Genomic DNA, 19,726 nt, shown 5'->3' with positions numbered 1-19,726 from the left:
GTGTCACAAGGAGGAGGGAGAAAAATTGTTCCCCTTGGCCTCTGAGGACAGGACAAGAAGCAATGAGCTTAAACTGCAGCAAGGGAGGTTTAGGTTGGACATTAGGAAAAACTTCCTAACTGCCAGGGTGGTTAAACACTGGAATAAATTGCCCAGGGTGGTTGAGGAATCTCCATCCCTGGAGATATTTAAGAGCAGGCTGGACAGACGCCCGTCAGGGATGCTCTAGATGAGGGCTACTCAATCAGTGGTACGAGTCCCCTTAGGGGGACTCGAGAGAAGTCTGGGGGTACGTCAACACAACTGAAATGTGGAGAAAACTGAATTTTTGTGTTAAGTTTGACAGCGTTTTATTATTTTTGTACTTATTACACCCAAAAATGTCATTGCCCGCCCGGCTACGATTAAGTTGTTTAAACAAATGTGTTGCAAGGGTAGAAAAAAATTGTGTCTGAAAACTGTAGGTCCTGGGGGTGCTTATAATGTTTTTAAAGGGGTATTTATAAAACAAGGTTGAGAAAGACGGATCTAGACCGTGCTTGGTCCCGCTGTGAGGGCAGGGGACTGGACTTGACCGCTCGAGGTCCCTGCCAGTTCTCGTGCTCTGTGATCCTGATTCTGTGTGATGTAGTGAGCACGGCTGGGGGGCGCGGGGAGGATTCAGCCTCCTCGGAGCAGCTTCTGAGAACGGATTAGGAAGGCTGGCGCCGCTTGGGGCTGCCTGCTTCGCGCTGGCACCTGAAGGCCGGTGTGGCACTGGCCAGGCTTTGCCAACGGAAGAGACGCTGGGGCTCTGCCTGGGAGATGTGACGAGCCCTCACGTCCCACTTACGTCCCGCAATGTGGCGAGCACCCCGCGCTTTCCAGCATGTGCTCGGCGCCTCACAGGATCCGCCCCCTATCCCTGTCATTTCACCAGCTACGCCTGCCGGGGCCGCCCAGCCTCGGGAGGAGCAAGAACTGAACCTAGCCCCAAAGCCTCTTCCCGTCGGATTTTCCGCCTCGAGCCGTTTCCCCGTCTCCTCCTGCCACGTGGCGGCTTTCCGCCAGCGTCCGGCTGGAGAGCAGCCACAATAAGGTTAACTAGGTAACCCAGAGCATTATGGGATGCGCCGCGGTCCACCTGCTCCCTCGCTTCCTGATTGGTCGGTGGGCGCCCCCCTGCTCCGGCTCTGGAGGGACCCTCGCAGTGATGGTGGGCGCCCCAGAGGAGCGTGGCTCCACACGAAGCCAGCTGTCCTTTAAACAAGGGGGCACGCGCCTGGCCCTCGGGGTAGCAGAGCAAAGAGCCAAACTGTGACTCACGCACAAGCTGAACCCTCAGCAACCAGGAAGTAAATACAAAGAAACCTTTTTTGAAAGTGCTACTGATCTTTAAGCCAACCTCCTGCTTTTCTGGAGCCTGGGTCGTGATTGGCGTCCCCGTGGTGCTGGCGCTACTGTAAATCTGAGCAGAACTCAGCCACGGCTACGTGACGCACGGCTCCGCGGGTCCCTCCGTGCTCAGCAGCCTTGTTACCTCGCTGTGCCGTGCGTGTTGGCCCTGGAGATGGGCCTCCTCGTGTTTTCCTTGCGGGTGAGTCAGTAGCACCCGTGTCTTTCTGCACTGCCCTGATCAGAGAAGCCCTCCGCAAGCCCACGATTACGCAGCCCAGCCCGTGGCTTGCTACGGGGCCAGCTCAGCCTGCGTACCAGTTTGCCGCCGGAACAAAGCGGTTCTTTGCTCGGAGCCCCGTCTGCATGTCACTCCTGGCCGGTCGGCGTCCCACGTTCTGAGGGCAGCGTAGCGAGTTCTGCTCCTCAGCACGTCAGGGCCTTCGTCTTTCTGCGCCATGAGTCCTAAGGGACCGCGCGGGGGAGGAATTCCTGCCGCCCCACAGGGCCCGGTCACCTCGACCTCCCTCCGCCCGGGCAGCAGAGTCTGAGAGCCCTTCCAGTGAAAACTCTGCCTCCTGGCCCCGCCCTGTTCCCGTTAGAGACGAGGGAGCCCGCACCTGGCTCCAGAAATGCCGGAGGAGTCCGTGGGAATGCGAGTTCCCTACGCCCCTTAGGATTCATGGCTGACCGCGGAGAGGGGGGCCGTGGGTGTTCTTCAGAATACGACTGTCTCAAACTCGTTCCCTTGGTTCTTTCTTAAAAAGCAGACGCACAAACCGAGCAGGTCTCCGAATCTGCAACCTGGGCTGCAGGCAGCTGCTCCCCAGAGTCACGCACTGGGCTACGGGCTTCTCGGCACCAGGGCCTTGGCATCAGAGCCCCCGACGAGCTGCAGCGAACGCTCCAGCACTCCCAGGGCAGTCGCCAAGCCAGCGGAGGCCCTCGTGTCTCCACACGGCTGCGTGCGGCATGTGGGTTTGCCGGCGGAGATACCGCCGCAAGGGACAGCGATTCTGTCACGCCACATGGCCGTGCCAGGAGAGTCTGCTGCCTGGGCAGCCACAGCGCGGGGCTGGGCCGGGCCAGGGGCATGCGGTCCAGCGTCCCCTAGGAGCCGGGTGCTTGTGCAGCTGCTCAGGAGAGATTCCAATGCCACCCAGCTGATTAACAGAGCGCCCATGGCTGGGTTTTGGGAGTCTCCAGGTGGTGCACATTCACGCGTTCATTGGTGCACATAAAATTATTCCGCACATGGGTGGAAAAGAGGAGAGAACGCGTTGATTAGAACCCCCCTCTGGTGGGGTGCCCTGAAGCTGATTTTTTATGCCACCTGTGGGCTTAGTGCTAAACAACAAGTGAGGAACAATAACCCGTCCTTCCAGCCCAGGAGATAAAACAGCAGCAAGTCTGTAGCGCTGCCCTTGCTGTATCTGGGGGGTGAGCTCTCCAGACCCCGGTCAACGCGTATGTCTCACCAGAGTCTGTGTACACAGGGTCCCAAACAGAAAGGGACGGAAACCCCTGGTGAAGCCATTCGAGGGCCTCCACCCACCACCTACGTGACGCCTTCGCTAGAGCAACTCCTGGGCCACGTGCGACAGACGCCCGAATAATCCGCCCCCATCGGCTCACGCCTGGGATGCCTTGGCCTGCAGACGTGTGTTCAGCACAGGCCCCCCGCCCCCCCGGGGGACCGGAAAGGCCAAGTCAGGGCCCGTTTTCCAGAGCATCGGTCCTGGCTTGTTTCCCCTGGAGCAGCCTGGCACTGAGATATTCATGGGGGGCTGGTACGCGAGGCAGGGGGAGGCATTCCCTTCCCAAGCTGCCAGCCTGGCCCCACCCACACTCCGCCCCACCAGAATTCCTACTGTAGGCGTCCTGGGGGGGGGCGGGGTGTTGCTGTCTCCAGCTGCCCGCCCTCCCTGTGCTCTGGCCCCGGGGATGCTGGGGCCATGTGTGCCCACCCACCCTCCCTCTTCTGGGAGGGCAGGCGGGGTGGGACTCTGCCCCCAGCACCCCTGGAGGGGGGGCAGAGAGGTGGCCTAGCTCCCGATTGAGCTTCCTGTCCGGGAAATAAATGGAGACAATAGAACTGAGACAATAGAACTGTCGGGTATTTTCTAAATCAGATGGGATGTCGCTTGTGATGTAACGTCCAGTGTGTCCAGTTTTTCTGTTGAAACCATCCGGCAGCCCTAGTCACACTGGCCCGCAGCCCAGGCGCTCTGAGCGCAGTGACAGGTCGATTACGTTTTCCAAAACCGATGCCGTTTGAACTCGCGATGTAACCTTGCCAAGAGGCCGCCGAGCTGCCGTGGCCGGGGCTTGTCCGGGAGGCTCCTCCGTGTCCGGAAATGGGCAGAGCAAGTTTCTCACCCCATTGCTGCAACGTGTTCTCCAGGCCTGGCATCTGCTCCTGATAGATACAACTGTGCCCAGCTTTACCTCCCCCTTCCTCCAGTCTCTTCTCCAGGGGCTGAGATTGGAAGGTGGGATATTATAGACTCGCTAGGGCAGAGGGAGAATTCTTTTCCAAGTGCCCCGAGACAGTCCCAGTTTATTTTGTAGCTTGCAGATAGGGAGGGGGGTTTACGGTCAATATAGCTGGGCAGTGGGTTCACTCCTTGTAGCAAAAATTTGAGGCCATCCAGAGTTTTGAAAAGACGGGGATCTGGCCTTGCTGGTGGCCTGTCCGATTTTTGTACCGATTAGTTTGGTAGTTTTAAATCCCAACAAAAAAACAGTCACGAAAAAGCTCTGCGTGTCCTCGCGATTCAGGAGACAAATGACAAACACCAAGCCACAAAAAATAACCCTGTAATGAGCTAGCTCAGCCGGCTAAGAAATCAATGCGGCAAACAGCCTCTGGAATGTCCACGCCCAGGAACAGGCCTTGACCGGTCCCCCACGACCCTGGCAAATTGATAGTGCTTGAGAGTCCCCATCCATGATTTCTTTTGTGCTGTTTGCTCGTGGGCGCGGGATTCGGAGCGCTGACTGAGGCTCTTACAGCGTGACTAGGTAAAACCTACAGCCGGCTCTGCAGGAGCCATGAGCCGCGTGCTTTCACAGAAGAGCGGTCTGTCTTTAAGGAGCTGGTTTAGGAGCAGGAGAGCTGCATCCGTGTCGCCGTGTGTGATGCGGCTCTCTGGCTGTGCAAATGGCGAGAAAAACCCTTCCTTCCTCCCCACTGGCTGTCCTTGCCCTGTCCCTTAGCCTGTAAGTTATCGGGGGCAGGAGCTGTCTGCACAGCCCCCCACACCAGGGCTGTGTGCCGCACCCCAAAGACCCCCTCGGTGTTCTCATTTCTGGCCTGCCGTCTCGGTGAGAGGCCTGTTCTCATTTTCCCAAGCGTCGTGGGAGTCACTCTTCAGTTACAAGCCCCAAACAGCTCAGGGTCATGACATAAATGGACAGAACTGCTACAGTAGGAAAAAAACCCACACCGGGACCATGCCCTCTGGGGGGGACTGCGCAGGCCTGTGGAGAGAAGAAGCAAGAAAAATAACCAAGCGTGCTGATAACAGGCGGGCTGAGTTGTCGTCAGATTTCATTGTCTCGGGGTATCGTGTACAGGAATTTCAGCAATATTGGGCGAGTTTGCAAACCATGAAATGCATTGTCCAAAGGAGCTGCTCCCGATAAGCATCGCCTAGCAACCAGCTGCACTGGCACAGTAACCTTCAGGGAGCCGTGGAGAAATACAAAAGCTTTTTGTTAGGCCCGAAAACTTAAGCGCACAGGTTGGAATTGTTTACTAGCGCAGATGCCAGCGTGAATCAGAGCTCAAGTAACTCCTAGGAAAGGGAGTTTGGGGGGAGAGCCCACGGCTCCCTTTGGCTTCGCTGAAGCACTTTACTCCTCTCGGCACGGCGCCCGTACACCCCTGCACCCTGCGAGTCCCCCGAGGAGAGCGGGAGAGGCTTGTAATTTCCTTTCTTTTTACCAGTTATCTAACATTAAGAGCATAAGAACCTAATGGCCAGACTGGGTCAGACCAAAGGTCCTTCTAGCCCAGTGTCCTGTCTTCTGCTAGTGGCCAATGCCAGATGCCCCAGAGGGAGTGAACGTACAGGGAATTCTCACGTGATCCCTCCCCTGTCGCCCATTCCTAGCCTCTGACACACAGGCTAGGGACACCATTCCTGCCCATCCTGGCTAGTAGCTATCAATGGCCCCATCCTCCATGACTTTAGCTAGCTCTTTTTTGAACCCTGTTAAAGTCCTGGCCTTCACAACATCCTCTGGCAAGGAGTTCCACAGGTTGACTGTGTGCTGTGTGAAGAAAAGCTTCCTTTTCTTAGTTTTAAACCTGCTGCCTATTCATTTCATTGGGTTGCCCCTAGGTCTTATGTTCTGGGAACAAGTAAATAGCTTTTCCTTATTCACTTTCTCCACGCCTGGCATGATTTTATAGACCCCTACCATATCCCCCCTCAAGGCATGTCTACACTAAGAAATCATTTTGAAATAACTGATTTTGAAATAACAACTCCTGAAATAACTCCTTTGAAATAAGCATTATTCCTCTTGGAAAGCAGGAGCTATTCTTTTGAAATAACCAGCCCTTCATTGCGAAATAGCAGGCTTGGTAGTGTGGACGCTCCGCTTGTTATTTCGAAACAAGGGAAGTAATTTCAAAATAACTCCCTAGTGTAGACCAGGGCCTGGTCTCCTCTTTTCTAAGCTGAAAAGCTTTGACTCTCTCTTCATGTGGTGCCCGTCCCAAACCCCTCATCCTTTCTGTTGCCCTTTTCTGAACCTTTCCCCATGCCAAGAGATCTTTTCTGAGATGAGGTGACCACATCTGTACGCAGTGTTCACGCTGTGGGTGCCCCATGGATGTATAGACAGACAATAAGAGATTCTCTGTCCCTTTTTTAATGTTCACAACACTCTGATTGCTTTTTGACGGCCGCTGCCAAGTTGATACAGACTTCCTGATAGCCCCGCTTCCATCCCAGCTACAAGGCGCTCGGGAGGCGAAGTTTCAGTCTTGTGTTCCCCGTGGGAAGCCCCGTGGATTTGCTGAACCAGCCCTGAGCAAAAGCCCCGGACTAGCTCCAGTGCAATATGGAGAGAGCTGCCCCCACCCTGTCCTGGGCAGGAATCCAGCCGTACGGGTTCAGCACAGGAGCGTGGCCGGGGGGGTGGGACGACTGGGGCCGGCAAGAGAAGTGTGACGGCCCGTTCCGAGGGCGAAGAACTGCCTTTGGGCCGTCGCTCTGTATAGCCGTTAACCAGCCAGCCAGAGGCCACCTCAGATAAAACAGGGCCAGTGCTGCCGGTTGATGGGGGTGACTGGCTGGAGGCTGGGGGTCCCATATTAATCATGGGACCCGTGATGTTAGTGCCAGGAACTGCAACTATTTGAGCAGGAAGGGAGTGTTGCCTATTGGTTAGCACAATATACCACGGGCCGGGACTCTGGGCATGGTGCTGGCTTGTGGCTCTGTGGAACCGGGACTGGACGTGGATCAGCCCTTTGCGGTCTGCTACCAAGCACTGTGGCAGCTGCAGAGGCAATAGGCCGGCCCTACCGCTGCCATGGACAGGCGCGTCTCAGCTCATGGGTCTCATTCAGATCTGCCTGGCCCTCGCCGCCGCTCCCTTGCAGAAGTTACAGTCCCGGACCCCCGTGCCTGGGGCAAACGGCACGGCTCCCCGGATTTGCGCGCTGCCGGCCAGGGCCATGCAGCTTGTGAATGGCAGGGAACCGGCACCGGTGAGACCCCTCCGGCTGAAGTGCCAGGGCCTACCCAGACACTCGCGGGAGGACTGGCGCACCTTGGCGCGGTAGCATGGAGCCGGTCCAGGGAGTCACGCCTGGGACTGTCCTGTGGCTCGGACCTGTGGGCCTCTGCCGCCGGGCAGCGGTTGCTTTCGGGGTGTGTGTGTGTGTGTGTGTGTGTGTGTGTGTGTGTGTGTGTGTGTGTGTGTGTGTGTGTGTGTGCACCAGCACACCTGTCTATAGGTATCCTATAGCGGTACTGAAATCCATACCGTGTCATTTCCTCGCAACACCCAGTAATATAAAACCCAGTGTTTCCCCCATGTCGGTGGCTTTCGGGGTGTAGCCTCGTGGCTCTCCCCCGGGGAGCTGAGGGGAAAACTCATGTCCCTGTTCTCTCCACTGCAGGGGTGGGGAACCTCAGGCCCAGGGGCCGGATGTGGCCCCCGATGTGCCTGGATCCGGCCCCCGAGGCTCTCCCTCCCCCCCTCCAGCATTGGGGAGCCTGCGCTGGCGCTCCAGCCTCCCCGCCACCCCCCTGTGGGGCCGAGCGCAGAGTCTACTGGCCTGGCCCCCTTAGGCGCTGGTGTGTGCAGGGGGCGTGGGGAGGGGCTTTCTGCTTCTCCGCCGGCAGGGAGGGTTTGGGGGGTCTGGTTTGTTTCGTTTCTCCCGACTGGTTTTTCTATGGGTCAGCGGCCCCTGATCTCCCCTCCCCCCCCCGCTGCCGTCGTCGAAGCCCACTGAGCCGTGCGGTGAGGGGCTCTTTCCGCTGAGGTGAATTCGGAGCCCGGCCCGGGAAGCGAGGCCTGCGGCGGGGGGGTGCCGTGGGCCCTGGGGCTAACGGGGACGATAGCTCCTCGGTGCACTATCCCCCCCCCCGCACAGAGCGCGCTGGGGGGCTGCGGAGGCGCCGCCGGGTCTCTGCTGGGGGCGCGAGGAGAGATGCAGGCTGCGTGCGGGAGGCCCGGGGGGCTCGTGGGGGGGTTGGGGCGGAGGAGGAGAAAGTCCCCTGGCACCACGGAAAGGTCACCTGGCGCATTTCTCCCTTCTCTTCCGCAGAAGGAATATTCCCTGCAGCCCGCCTTCCCCGGCGCCAGCGGGAAGCACGCCGTCAACGGCGCAGGTGAGTGTGGAGCGAGCCCCGCGGGCCCCGCCACGGCCTGCGCAGCCGAGCGACGGGACGCTGCCGACAGCACCGGGCCACGTCCCTTTGTCCTGCGCCCTGCCTGGGGCGAGCCCCCCCAGCAAACACGGCCAGGGCGGGAACCAGCCGCTCCCGGGGCCTCGCTAGAGAGGGGGCGTATTACTGAAACACGGCAGCTAGCGCAGGCCCGTCTGGCGGGTTCGGAGGGGGGGGCAGAGAGTGCTGGGGCCGGTGCAGCAGCAGAAGAGGGGGAAGAGGCTGTAGAGGGACCAGCTACGACCCCAGGAGGGAGTCCAAGGAACAGGCAAGAATAATGCCATGGGCGCTGCTAACCCTGGGCCACGGTCTTGTTCCCCGTCCGCACTAGCCGGAGCGGTCGAGACACGCGGCTGGCACCAGTAAAAGGGGAGCAGAGTCCCTGGAGGAATGATGGCCGAGCCGGCCGGAACTGCCCTGAGAGCCCATCCCCGGCGTGGCCCCAAGGCAGCTACCCCCGCCCAAGGCCTGGCAGCCCTGCCATGAGCCGGCCAAGACTGTAGCTGGCGAGAAAGGCACGTGCAGGCTCCGGCAGCAGCAGAACGGCCGCCCCCAGCAGGGGAAACCCGGCCTGGCTCGCCCCGGTTTCTCCCCTGAGAGTAAAAACCTCAGCCCAGCCCCCGGTTGTGATGGGAACGCGGCAGCCCCAGGGCACAGAGGGGAGCTGGGCGGTGTCTTCCAGGGGGCTAGCACCGGGGTCCTCTCCATGGGCCACAGGTGAAGGCCCAGCCTAAGCCCCACCCATTCCCCCGAAGCCACACCCCTTCACCCCCAACCAAGCCCTGCCCAATCCCAGCCCTCAAGCCCCCTCCCTCCTGGCCACCCAGAGAGCCAGGGCTGCCATGCCCCAGGCCGCCCTAGTGTTCAGGGAGTGTAGGCAAGGCAACGCCTTCCCTTGCCTGCATCACCCGCCGCCCCGGTCCTCTCACCCCTGCCCCGAACCTCCATCCAAACCCCAAACTGTTCTCGGGGTGGGGAGCCCCCCACACGCCCCTCTGCCCAGTGTGTGTGGCCCTGCTGAGACTCCCTTCCAAAGTCCCATGAGCTCAGCAGAGCGTGGGGTGTAGCCCCTCCCCAAAGGGGGGGGCCCTGAGACCCCAGCGCCACCGCAGAGTCCCTGCCGGGAAGCAGCTTAGCCAAATCTCCCCCCTCCCCTCACGCTCAGTCCCAGCCTCGGGCCGCAAGACACCTTCCCTGCCTGCTCCTTTCTCGCCGTCTGCCCCCGTGCACTGTCGGCTCATCCCCTCCTGCCCCGCCCCCGCCCGTGTTCGCCGGCTGCCTGCCTGGGCACTGCACCGTCGTGGGGCACAGGGACACGGTCGTCTGGGCTACGCACCCAGGCAGCCTCTTTCCTCCCGCTTGAGCGAGGTTTTATTTCCTGCACCTCGGGGGGGGGGGGATGCTTTGTGTGCCCCCGGTCCCTGTCGGTTCCCCGTTCGGGCGCATGGTGTGCACACCACGGTGTTGCTGCGGTTCGTGGCTCTTGTTGCGCTGTGGTCTTGCCGACTGTACACGCCCTGGGGCAGGGACCGCCTCGTCCTACGGCCTTGCACGGCATCTAGTGTCTGGGGCACGGCCGCAATGTGTGGGGCACTCATTCTAACAGCAGCACTGGTCCCCGGGCCCCCGTTGCAGGGCAGAGCAGTGGCCTGTCTTTGGACAGGCCGGTTGTCTCTGGATGCCTGTGCGGGGCCGCTTGCTGGGAGGAGGCCCCCGCGAGAACCTGGGCAGCCGTTCGCCTGTTGCCCCCGGCGCTGGCTGGCCCGGGGTAGGCGGCTTGGGAATGTTCTCGCCTAGGGAAGCTGTCCTGCCCATGCAAGGAGCCCAGTCGCTCTGCGCGCCGGGCGGGGGGGCCGCGGTAACGGCGCTCCCCGGGGTGTGGGCGGCACTCCCCACACAGCAGTCCGGCGGCAGCGCCGGGGCTGGGCGCGTGGGCTTGTTCCTGCAGAAAGCGCTTGTCAGCAGGGGAGGGCAGCAGCTCGGCAGCCAGCTCGGCCCACGTGACTGTTTATTCTCACTCCCTCTGAAAAGATCTTACCCAGGGGAGCGAGCTTAGCAGCGCGCAGCCAAAAGTCATGCCCACTTAGCCCCGCGCAGCCCGGAGAGGAGCAGCCGCCTCGGGCCTGGCTCCCATGTCTCAGCGGGTGGAGGACCAGGTGAGGGTACCGCCTGGGGCTACCGGACTGTACCGAGCAATGCTGGTCAAATCAGGTAAGCACCCGTGCCGCTGGCAAAGGGCTCCCTGGGGCAGCATCACAAATTTGATCCTCTGGCAACGTCCGTTCGCCTTGCTGGTGCGCTTCCCTGGGGACGGCTTTGACAGCACATAGGCGAAGTCTTGCGGGACCTCTCCTGGGTGGGGCTGCCTCAGTTTCCCTGATGGCAACACTCTGCACCACACACCGGTTGATTTAAGGGGTTATTTTACAGCTAATTCTAAGCCAGGCCAGTCCCTGGACATCTTTCTTTTAAGCCTTTTTGTGGCTCTCCAAAGGGCTCTGTAGGCCTCTGAGAGCAACCCCATGCTGGAACTCGAATGTTCGGTGCCCGGTGGAAGAGGCTAGGTGCTCATGAAATCCCTGCTGCTTTGCAGATTGTTCTCCATCAGTATCTTCGAGCCCCCTACAAATATTTGCTGGTGATTGGGGCAATGGGTTTGGGTTTTTTCTCAGGCGTCTGCCAAAAGCAGGGAGCAAATACGTGATGCTTTATCAGTAGGGAATGGGTGGTTAGCAACAAAATGTGAGATTTGTAGGCATCTTTCACTTCTTCCCAACAATAACTACGCGGATGCGCTGGCAGTAATTAGCAATATGTACGTCGCGAGAGAATTCTTCTATGCCCAGGAACCATTTCCATAGCAAGGACCCAAAACTCTGCCGTTGTGGCTTTGCCCGCTCCTATTGAATACCTAGAGCGGCATGTTTTTGTAAGTGCAACGCGCCTGGCATTTCTGAAAGGCATTTCACTGAGACAGCTTGTTAATTGTTAATCGAGGCAGGGATCCAAGAACTGTCATGTGTATTTAACTGTCACAATCAAAGACGTTTTCAGCTCAGTTGTTAACTGATTTGCCAGATTTCACCTGCTTCTGCCGCAGAAGAGATTGGGCTGCAGGGGTAACGTTAGGAGCAGGTTCGAGCGTAGCTGAAACGCTGCCAGAGGTGTATGAATTGGAAACGCCTTCTAACGCAGCTTGCCGGAGAAGAGGGCTGTTTGTCTCACTGGGAGCATTTCATTATTGCCCGTTCTACTGACCCCCTCCGCGGCACTGGGCATTGGCCACTGTCTGCAGCCAGGACGCGGGGCTGGATGGGCCTTTGGACCGACCCAGCCTGGCCGCGCTGATGGTCTTCTGTCCTGGAGGACTTAGCTCGTGTGCAGGTTTGGAGCACTCCCTAGTGCACCGCTAACCCTTTGGGATTGGAAGGTGTCCGTACTGGGAGCTTAGGTTCTCGCCAGCCAGTGGTAGCGGCAGGTTCTCAGTGGGCACCGGACACTTCTGTGTTTCACGGCTGTAAATCCACAGGGACCCCATTGTGACTTTCTCCCAACTTAATTTGCAACAGTGCAGAGGACAGCAGCATGTGTCCCTGCATTTCCAGGAACAGAGCTAAGCGTTGTGATTGGGCGGGTACGGGGGAATTTAGGGAGCGCCAGCACTCGGATGCCATGAAGGGGTGTGTCACTCCAGGGGGGCTGCGTGGCTCTGGGGCTTGGTTTTTGCGTGGGAGCCTTTGCCTTTCACAGCTGGTTACTGGATGGACCATGCGTAGATCAGTGGTAACCAGAGTTCCCTGGAAGCTGGGTGTTTGTGCTCAAAGTCAAATCCCACCCACCTGACTAACAGAGAGCCCACAGCTAAGTTCTGGGTTTCTGTGAGTGGTGCACATGCCTCAAGTGCACATAAAAATTATTCCACACACTAATGGGAAAAAATCCGCACCTGGATTGAAAAGATTAGAGGGAACATTGCTGGTAACCCAGAGATGTTGCCGCCTGAGAGCTGTTGATCTACATGGACATGAAGGGTGGGGTCTCCTCCCAGTAGGTGGGCAGCCCCCGCCCCAAAGCTGACACTTTCGGGGGCGCTCAGGACAGCTCACACTACGGCTGGCTGTGCTGCACGTGCTCTGTGGACAGAGCTCTCCGTCCCCCAGCGTGGGCAGCCTGGTAGCCGTCACCAGCCCCACGTTCAGAGAAGAAGAGATAGGGCTGTAGAGATTTGGCAAGCAATGGGCTAAGTCACACAGGGGAGGCCCCAGGCCCGGGCGGAGTGGGACCCTCTGAAACATTTCTTGGATGTTCTTGGCCCTGAATCCAGCTTCGTGAACACAGTGAAAATCCAGCTGGCGGGAGGTAACGGGGCGGTGGAATACACTTGTGAGCAGGTGCTGCTGGCAAGATTGCTTTGCTCTCCCCCGGCAGCAGTGTCCCCCACAACCGGCCGTGTTCTTCGCCCTTCTTCCCGTCCTCCGCCAGCGGTCCCCAGAGCCATTGCCTGTGCTAGATGAGCGCAATACGTCCAGGTACAGACCAGTTCCTTACGGCCTGCAGGTGCACCCCCGGCACCGGCTCTGCACGACATGGGGTTGTGTCCTGGTAACTGTTCCATACAGGGGAGGGCCCCAAAGTCTCTGCAGCCCCCAGTCTGTCATGCCCGTCGTGTCTCCTTTCTGCTCCTGGTGTGGCGCCCGTGTTCGCGGCTCTGTCCCTGGATTTCAGGCCTGGTCACAGCCGAGAGAGGCTGCGGCGTGCGCGGGCCCTGCTCTCGTCCCCAGAGCCAGGAATCCTTGGCCACGTCCGCTGCCAGGCGCCCCCTTGCATTCTAATGACTAGGATTAGGCTCGGTTAATTATTTGAAGCTCTGGCTTCCAGGGGTTTGTGCCTTTCTTTTGGAGCAGGTCCTCTCGCTCCTCAGAGCTGTGACTGCCCAGCCCCAGGGCGAGGGCAGGGGAGGGGGACGTCTGCCGGGTCTCAGAGCAGAGCCGGCTCCACGCCCGGAAAAGTCGCACGTGCTGCCTCCGCGGCAGAGCCAGAGAACCCGTGAGGTTAAAGAAAACTCCTAATTGGCATGCCAGCACTGCTCTGAGAGGGGGGATCGTTAGCACCGGCCAATCGTAGGGCTTCCTGGCTGCCAACGGTAACATCCAACCCCACCGCAGACACTAACCATACAGTCAAGTTGTCATTTTGTCCCAGCAGTGATTTTCGTAATAATGAGACTCTAAGCCAGGGGTTCCCAAGCTGGGGTACACGGCCCCCCGGGGGTACGAGAAGCTTGTCAAGAGGGCACGGGGAATATCTGATAAATGACTAGATTATCCTAATTGAAATATTCCAAAAGTAGTCGTGTTAGTGAAAAAAGTGGATTCTAGAGTCTAGAATTTATTTCCTTTCCTATTGCCTAGGGGGTACGGGAAGGTTTACTAAAAGCCAAGAGGATCTGGGGACTGAAAAAGGTTGGGAACCCCTGATCTTAACGGACACTGCTCTGAATCACGGACTGTGGATTTGGCCCTTCGAAAGCATCTGCCTGAGGGATTTCCAAAGACCACTGACTCTCAGAGTACGTCTAGACTACATGCCTCTGGCGCCAGAGACACGTAAATTAGGCTACCCGGCATAGGAAAACGAAGCGGCGATTTAAATAATCACCGCTTCATTTACATTCAAATGGCTGCCACGCTGAGCCGATCAGCTGTTTGTCGGCTCAGCGCTAGTCTGGACGCTCCGCCGTCGACATCAAAGGCATTCGTCGACCTCCCCGGCATGCCTCGTGGGATGAGGTTTACCGGGGCGGTCGACAAATGCCTTTGATGTCGACGGCGGAGCGTCCAGACTAGCGCGCTGAGCCGACAAGCAGCTGATCCGCACAGTGCGGCAGCCATTTTAATTTAAATGAAGCAGCGATTATTTAAATCGCCTCTTCATTTTCCTATGCCCGGTAAACAAATCTACGCGGCTCCGTCAACGGAGCCATGTAGTGTAGACATACCCTCAGGTAGATTCTAGGATGCATTCACAGTTCTGCATTTGGCTCTTGTCTTAATCTACTGGTGGGAAAGAACAAAGTCCCTTTTCCTGGGGGTTGGGAAATTCAAGCGGATTGGGCCTCTTCAGCATTCAAAACGCTTCTTACTTGAAGCCAGGATCTTATTAATTTGCTGCAAGACACATATTCCCCTGGCTAAAGAATACAAGCTGTGCTGCTCATAACAGGAAGAACCGCAGATGGGGCAAGTCGATTGTGTCTCTCTGGTTAGGAGCCTTTAGCCAATCTGACTCGGGTCTGGGCAGCTCCTGGCACAGCGTCCTGGCTTTCAGAGAAGCGGTGACAGTTTTCTCTAGCTGCAGACCTTCCCCAAAGACCTTCCTACGCGAATGACAAAGCAACGAGAACTCCACCAAACAGAAACACATGACAGATCCGCGCTTCCTTTGTCTTTGCGGAACGAAAGTCCAAACGAATACCTGTCGCTTTCCCACACTATCCGATTGTACCAAAGTCACTGTGCAGGTCACCAACGTCAGGACACAGGCCAAGAGCTCTGAGACGTGGTAATGTGACTTGTGCCGGGTGGGTCCAGGAGGCTGCGGGGGGGCTCAAAGCTGGCATGACTTCCCCCGGGTAACGGCAGGTCGAAGCTGTGCCAAAGGGCCACCTGAGGAATGTTCCTGTATCTTGGGTACAGGACGCTGGGTTACAGAACAGCCTCCTCCGAAATATTCCAATCTTATCTCCTCTTAGTAAAGTAAAATGTAATCATCTGCCTAGCCACGGGGTTCTGCTGCAAGCCCCGGGACCATGGCTCGGCTCGGCTCGTTCTTTAGGGTGTGCGTCCGGCAGGGTAGCTAGTGCCCTCGCGCTGCATGGCGCCGAGCCAGCGCCGACGGCCCGTTGACGAGAATCGCCTTTGGCTCAGGCCCAGAGATTGCCTGGGGCACCGTCTGAGCCCCGTGCCCCTGGCTCTGTGGGCAGGTGCCAGTGGCGGAGCCGAGGGCCCGCGGGGAGCCGGGTGCGCAGACGTTCTGGGCCTCGCTGTGGGGCAGGCGCAGGTTCCAGCTTCCGGGAAACGTGGCTTTGCTCAGCGCCCGGGCAGGGTTTCCGAAGGGTCACGCGGTCTCCCTACAGCGTCAGTGTTACGCTTGGCCCTGGGGTCTGCCTGGGAACCTGTGTGCTCTCCAGCAGGGGTGGGCAAAAGGGCCTCCACAGACCGGATCCGGCCCGCTAAGCGAGTGCATCTGCCCGTAGAGGCCCTGCTGCTCCCCTGCCCCCAGGCCAATCAGGGCGTGGGGGTGGGGGAGCGCGTGAAGCTTCCTCCCATCCTGTCAGGAGCACGTGGCACTTTGAAGTGCCGCATGGTGCTTGCAGGGCTGGGAGGGGAGTGGATTGGTCGGGGTAGCCCCGCCCCTTCCTGTTTAGGCCCCGCCCCTTCTGGGGGTGGCCCGGAGTTATGTTAAAAAATTTTGAAGTGGCCCCCAGGCAAAAATGATTGCCCACCCCTGCTGTCCAGCAGCGAGGTGGAACGTCTAGTACGTAGCGCAGGGTCTCGGAGCTCCCACGTGGCTCCGTGGTCCCCACGGCTCCTTCCATCCAGATGCGGGGACTGTCAGTCCGTGGCTGCCCACACACTGGCCTGCAGCAGGGCCCCAGGGTGGGTGCCAGCCTGTTCCGTGCGGCTGAGGGGACTCTGGGTTCATGGGGTGTTCTCCTTGAGGAATTCGGCCTGCCCAGCTGTAAGCGAGCAAAGCAGCCAGCTCGCTTCTGAACAGCCCACTGCCGGCTGTTGCCTGCCGTCTCGAGCGGGCCCATCTGTGCATGCAGACAGGCTGGCCTGCCCTTGGGCATGTGTCGCCCGCGGCACACGAACCCCATGGTGCACGCGGGCCTGCGGCAGAGGCGGGCTCGCTAGCCAAAGCCAGGCGTGCGGACGGGGCCCTGCACGTGCTCCACTCCCCTGGGTTTCACTCGCCGGGGCAGCGTGGCGGGCAGAGGCCTGGGTTCTCTGGCGGCCGCCCTGCGCTCCGGAGCCCCTGGGGACGCACTGAGCTGGAGGCTGCCTGAAGCTTGACCTGCCTTCTCCATTCCCACGCCCAGGGGTGCACCTGGACTTCAGCAGGAAAGTCAGGTGTGAGCGTTGCCACCATGGGCCGGGGGGGGGCAGCCGAAAGCCCACACGCCTCTCATATGCCGACGGAGTCAGCGGAGATCTGCCCGGCTCACGCCTCCCTCTGGCCATGCACCCAGCTTTCCCCAGCAGCGGGATCCTACGTCTGCAGCTGTTTGTCGCACTTCGGGGGCAGACGGCATTCAGACTGCTGCGGTTTCCCATCCTCCCAGGGCCTTTGCCAAACCCTTTTGGCCTCCCTGCAACAATGGAAACTGAGCCGCTAAATGACTTAGGCCAATGTGCAATGGTGTCGCGGTACCAACCTGCCTTCGCTAGACAAGGCCACGTCGGCCGCTCCCAATTGTAACGGGGGGGAGTTAAACCTAACAGCGAGATCTTTGTGTGTCTTTGAAAAGAGCCTTCAGTATCTGCCTGACCCGTAGCTCCCTCCTTGCCTTAACCTGGCGATTCTTCCCAAGACACGAGAGCTGTGGCTGTGTGTTCAAGCCTCCCTCCCCGCCCCCAGCCCGGATCGCTGCGTCCCGAAGGCGTTGGAATGGAATTGCTGCAGGGCGCCAGGAGGGGGAATTTCGTTTTCAGGGTAGCCGAGCAGTTTTCAAAGGAGCTGGCTTGGGCCCTGGAACCTCGGTGCAAGTTTGAGTTGCCATGGAGACCCGTGGTGGTTAATAGTTGTGGGCTGGCAGACAACCTGCTGCCTGCGTTCAGAACAGCGCGGGACTGTCAGGCTCTTGGCGGTGGCTGCCAGATTCGTCAGTGTCGCTGCCGAGCATGGCGAGCGAGTCACGCGGGCTGTCTCCTAGTGTCGGCGCACCGGGACCACCGTTCCGACGAGCTGCGATAAGCCAGTTTCGTGAGCGGTGGCTTTTAGACGACTTATGTCATGCGCACAGGAGCAGCCCGAGGCCGGCTGCGGCAGCTGGCGCCCCAGGTGGAAGGCGCAATCGGCACCCCCGCCTGCACAGCTGTCAATGGCCGTGACGTAATCACGGGGCGCCCGGGCCGGCGGCGCCCTAAGCAACTGCCTAGTTTGCCTAGGCTCACGGGCCGCCCCTGCATGCATATCCTTCCACTGCACACTTAGTGCTCCCCCGACCCAGATCAGTAGCCACCACTACTGCTGTTTTGCCATGACTCTCCTGAAACCAGTTCCTTTTAATACAGGCAGGATGTGCATAGGGTTGCCAGGTGTCTGGGACTGACCCGGACAGTCTGTTATTTTTGACTCCTGTCTGGTAAAAAAAATTCAGAAAATACCGAACACCTAAAACGTCCGGTACTTTCTAGGGTTGCCAGGTGTCTGGCATTGACCCAGACAGTCCAGTATTTTCACCTCCTGTCTGGTAAAAAAAAAAATCAGAAAATAGCGGACACCTAAAATGTCGGGTATTTTCTGATTTTTTTCCCTGCCAGGAGGCGAAAATACTGGACACCTGGCAACTCAATGACACACTCAGCAACCGGGCCCTGCCCCCAGGTCCCCTGACCTCCGCTTACCTGGTTCCGATCAAGAAAACAAGATGGTTGCCAGCAAAAAGCCTAAAGACTTTTCTTAAAGGGACCATGCTGTTTTAATTTTTTGCTTAATAACTCTCTGGATTTTTTTTTTTCTCAACAACTTTGGTCTCCTTTTTTTTTCCTCGACAGAATTTTTTCCCCGCTGTTTTTTTTTTTGGGGGGGGGGGGAAGGTGTCGGTATTTTTGGTTAAACCATCTGGCAACCCTATAGTCGCCTCTGAACATCCAGCAGCGGCACCTCATGTCTGTTTCCTAGCCCAGCACACGTGCGTACTGCAGCTCTCACAGTGGCTAGGCTGGAGCTCTTGTATTTAACAGCTAGCACCTGTTGTCATTATTTTTTAACTGCCAGCTAAACCCCCCTTTCCAGCTCCTAATTTATTTTAAAACTTCCGTTCGGGGCTGAATTGCGCAGGCTTGGTCTCGGCCCAAATACGAACTTTTGGGGAAAGGTTGAGTCGTATCATGCTGGCAATATTACAGTTAGTCAGTCATGAGCAAAACCATTTCCCCAGGCACTCTCACCAGAAAAGCAGAACTCAAATAGCCCCGCTATCAGAAATGAGGAACTGCCAACTCGGCTTGTTTGGTAGATCTCACTGAAACGTAAAAAACAAACAGCAAACTGCTCTGAAGCGGAAAAGCTCAATGGCATGAAGTCAGCACTATTGCATGTGTGCGTTCGAATTTTCCAAGCATTTTTATGAAAGCGTACACATACAGTTGTATATGTCCAGGTTAGGGAGGGGCGTGTGTTAAGGTTGCATGAATCAAAGATGTCCCAGATGGCAACATTAATAATCACCGAAACAGCTGTGAAATTGTTTTGCTCGGAGAGTGATTGAGGTTTTAAGTGTCAGTGAGGTCAGACTAGCTAACCTTTGACATCTCTAGCTTCAGCCCTTTTTAGCATTGTTTAAGTTGCACTAAAAAGAGCAGAATAGCCGGCTCCCATATCCACCCCATTAGCAACGCCAGTGCAGCTTGTGGGTTACACCGCCCCAGAGGTCTATCTCAAGACTATTGCCAGGTTGGCCCGGGGAGCTAATCCACTTAACATTCCTTGAGATTATTCTTGTGCACCCAGGCTGGTAGACAAGGCAGCTAGAGCCCTTTAATAACAGCACCTGCGACACCCGCATACGGGCCGCTGCCAGGGAGGGGAATACGTGGTCCGGTTGCTGAGGTGCAAAGTGACCCGTTTCTCCAAGGGAGCTTGCTAGAGAGAGCCCTTCCTAGTTAGAGAGAAGTAGAAGGAGCCTAACGAAATGTTCTGTGGAGCATATCTCCTCTCTCGCAGGGCAGTGGTGTCAGGGGGACCCCAAGAGCAGAAGCAAGTGAGGTCCAGAGATGGGGTGAGCGGTCGGTTCCCTCTCTGACTTTGGGTTGCGATCCAGATGGTGCTCCGAGTAAGACTGGAAAACCGGCCAGACCGGGTCCGACCAGATGGTGACCTGGCGTCGCAGCTCCACTTGGCCTCAAGGCGCTTCAGGAGGAGCCAGGAGAAAGAGCAGAGAGGAGACACTAAAAAGATCAGGCCTGAATTTGGGAGCGTGGCGGCCGGGGGGATATGATAGAGGCTGTAGAAAGCAGCCTCTGGCAAACGAACAGATCCGCACACAAGGCAGACGCAGGTTTCCTAGTGGGGCCGCGTTTCACGCCGTGTTTGTTCTTATCTACCCCTCCAGAAGGACCAGGGTTTTAAATCACCAGGCTTGTTCTCCAAACCAGCGTAGGCACGGCATTCAGTTCTGCCCGGGCTGCACAGAACGATCAGGTGGACCAGGA

The 19,726-nt window shown here is 58.0% G+C and overlaps 1 protein-coding gene across 2 annotated transcripts in view; it reads left to right on the top strand.

Moving 5' to 3' along the window:
- The first annotated feature begins 8,208 nt into the window (after positions 1 to 8,208).
- The window catches only part of FAM107A (family with sequence similarity 107 member A), a 28,668-nt gene continuing 17,150 nt past the window's right edge, over positions 8,209 to 19,726 (top strand). The window contains exon 1 of one of the 2 annotated variants that reach the window (XM_075938422.1): positions 8,209 to 8,231. Coding sequence is in view for 1 of the 2 variants with exons in the window: in XM_075938423.1 (XP_075794538.1) it covers positions 10,421 to 10,499 (79 nt within the window). In the remaining variant the exon portion in view is untranslated. Of the gene's footprint in view, positions 8,232 to 10,254; positions 10,500 to 19,726 lie in introns of those variants that run through there. The other variant, XM_075938423.1, reaches the window with a different exon arrangement.

This window comes from Pelodiscus sinensis, chromosome 11 (assembly GCF_049634645.1).
Source record: "Pelodiscus sinensis isolate JC-2024 chromosome 11, ASM4963464v1, whole genome shotgun sequence".
Taxonomy (NCBI): Eukaryota; Metazoa; Chordata; order Testudines; family Trionychidae; genus Pelodiscus; species Pelodiscus sinensis.
The sequence above is the reverse complement of the archived record's forward strand: the minus strand, read 5'-3'. Positions and strand labels throughout refer to the sequence as shown.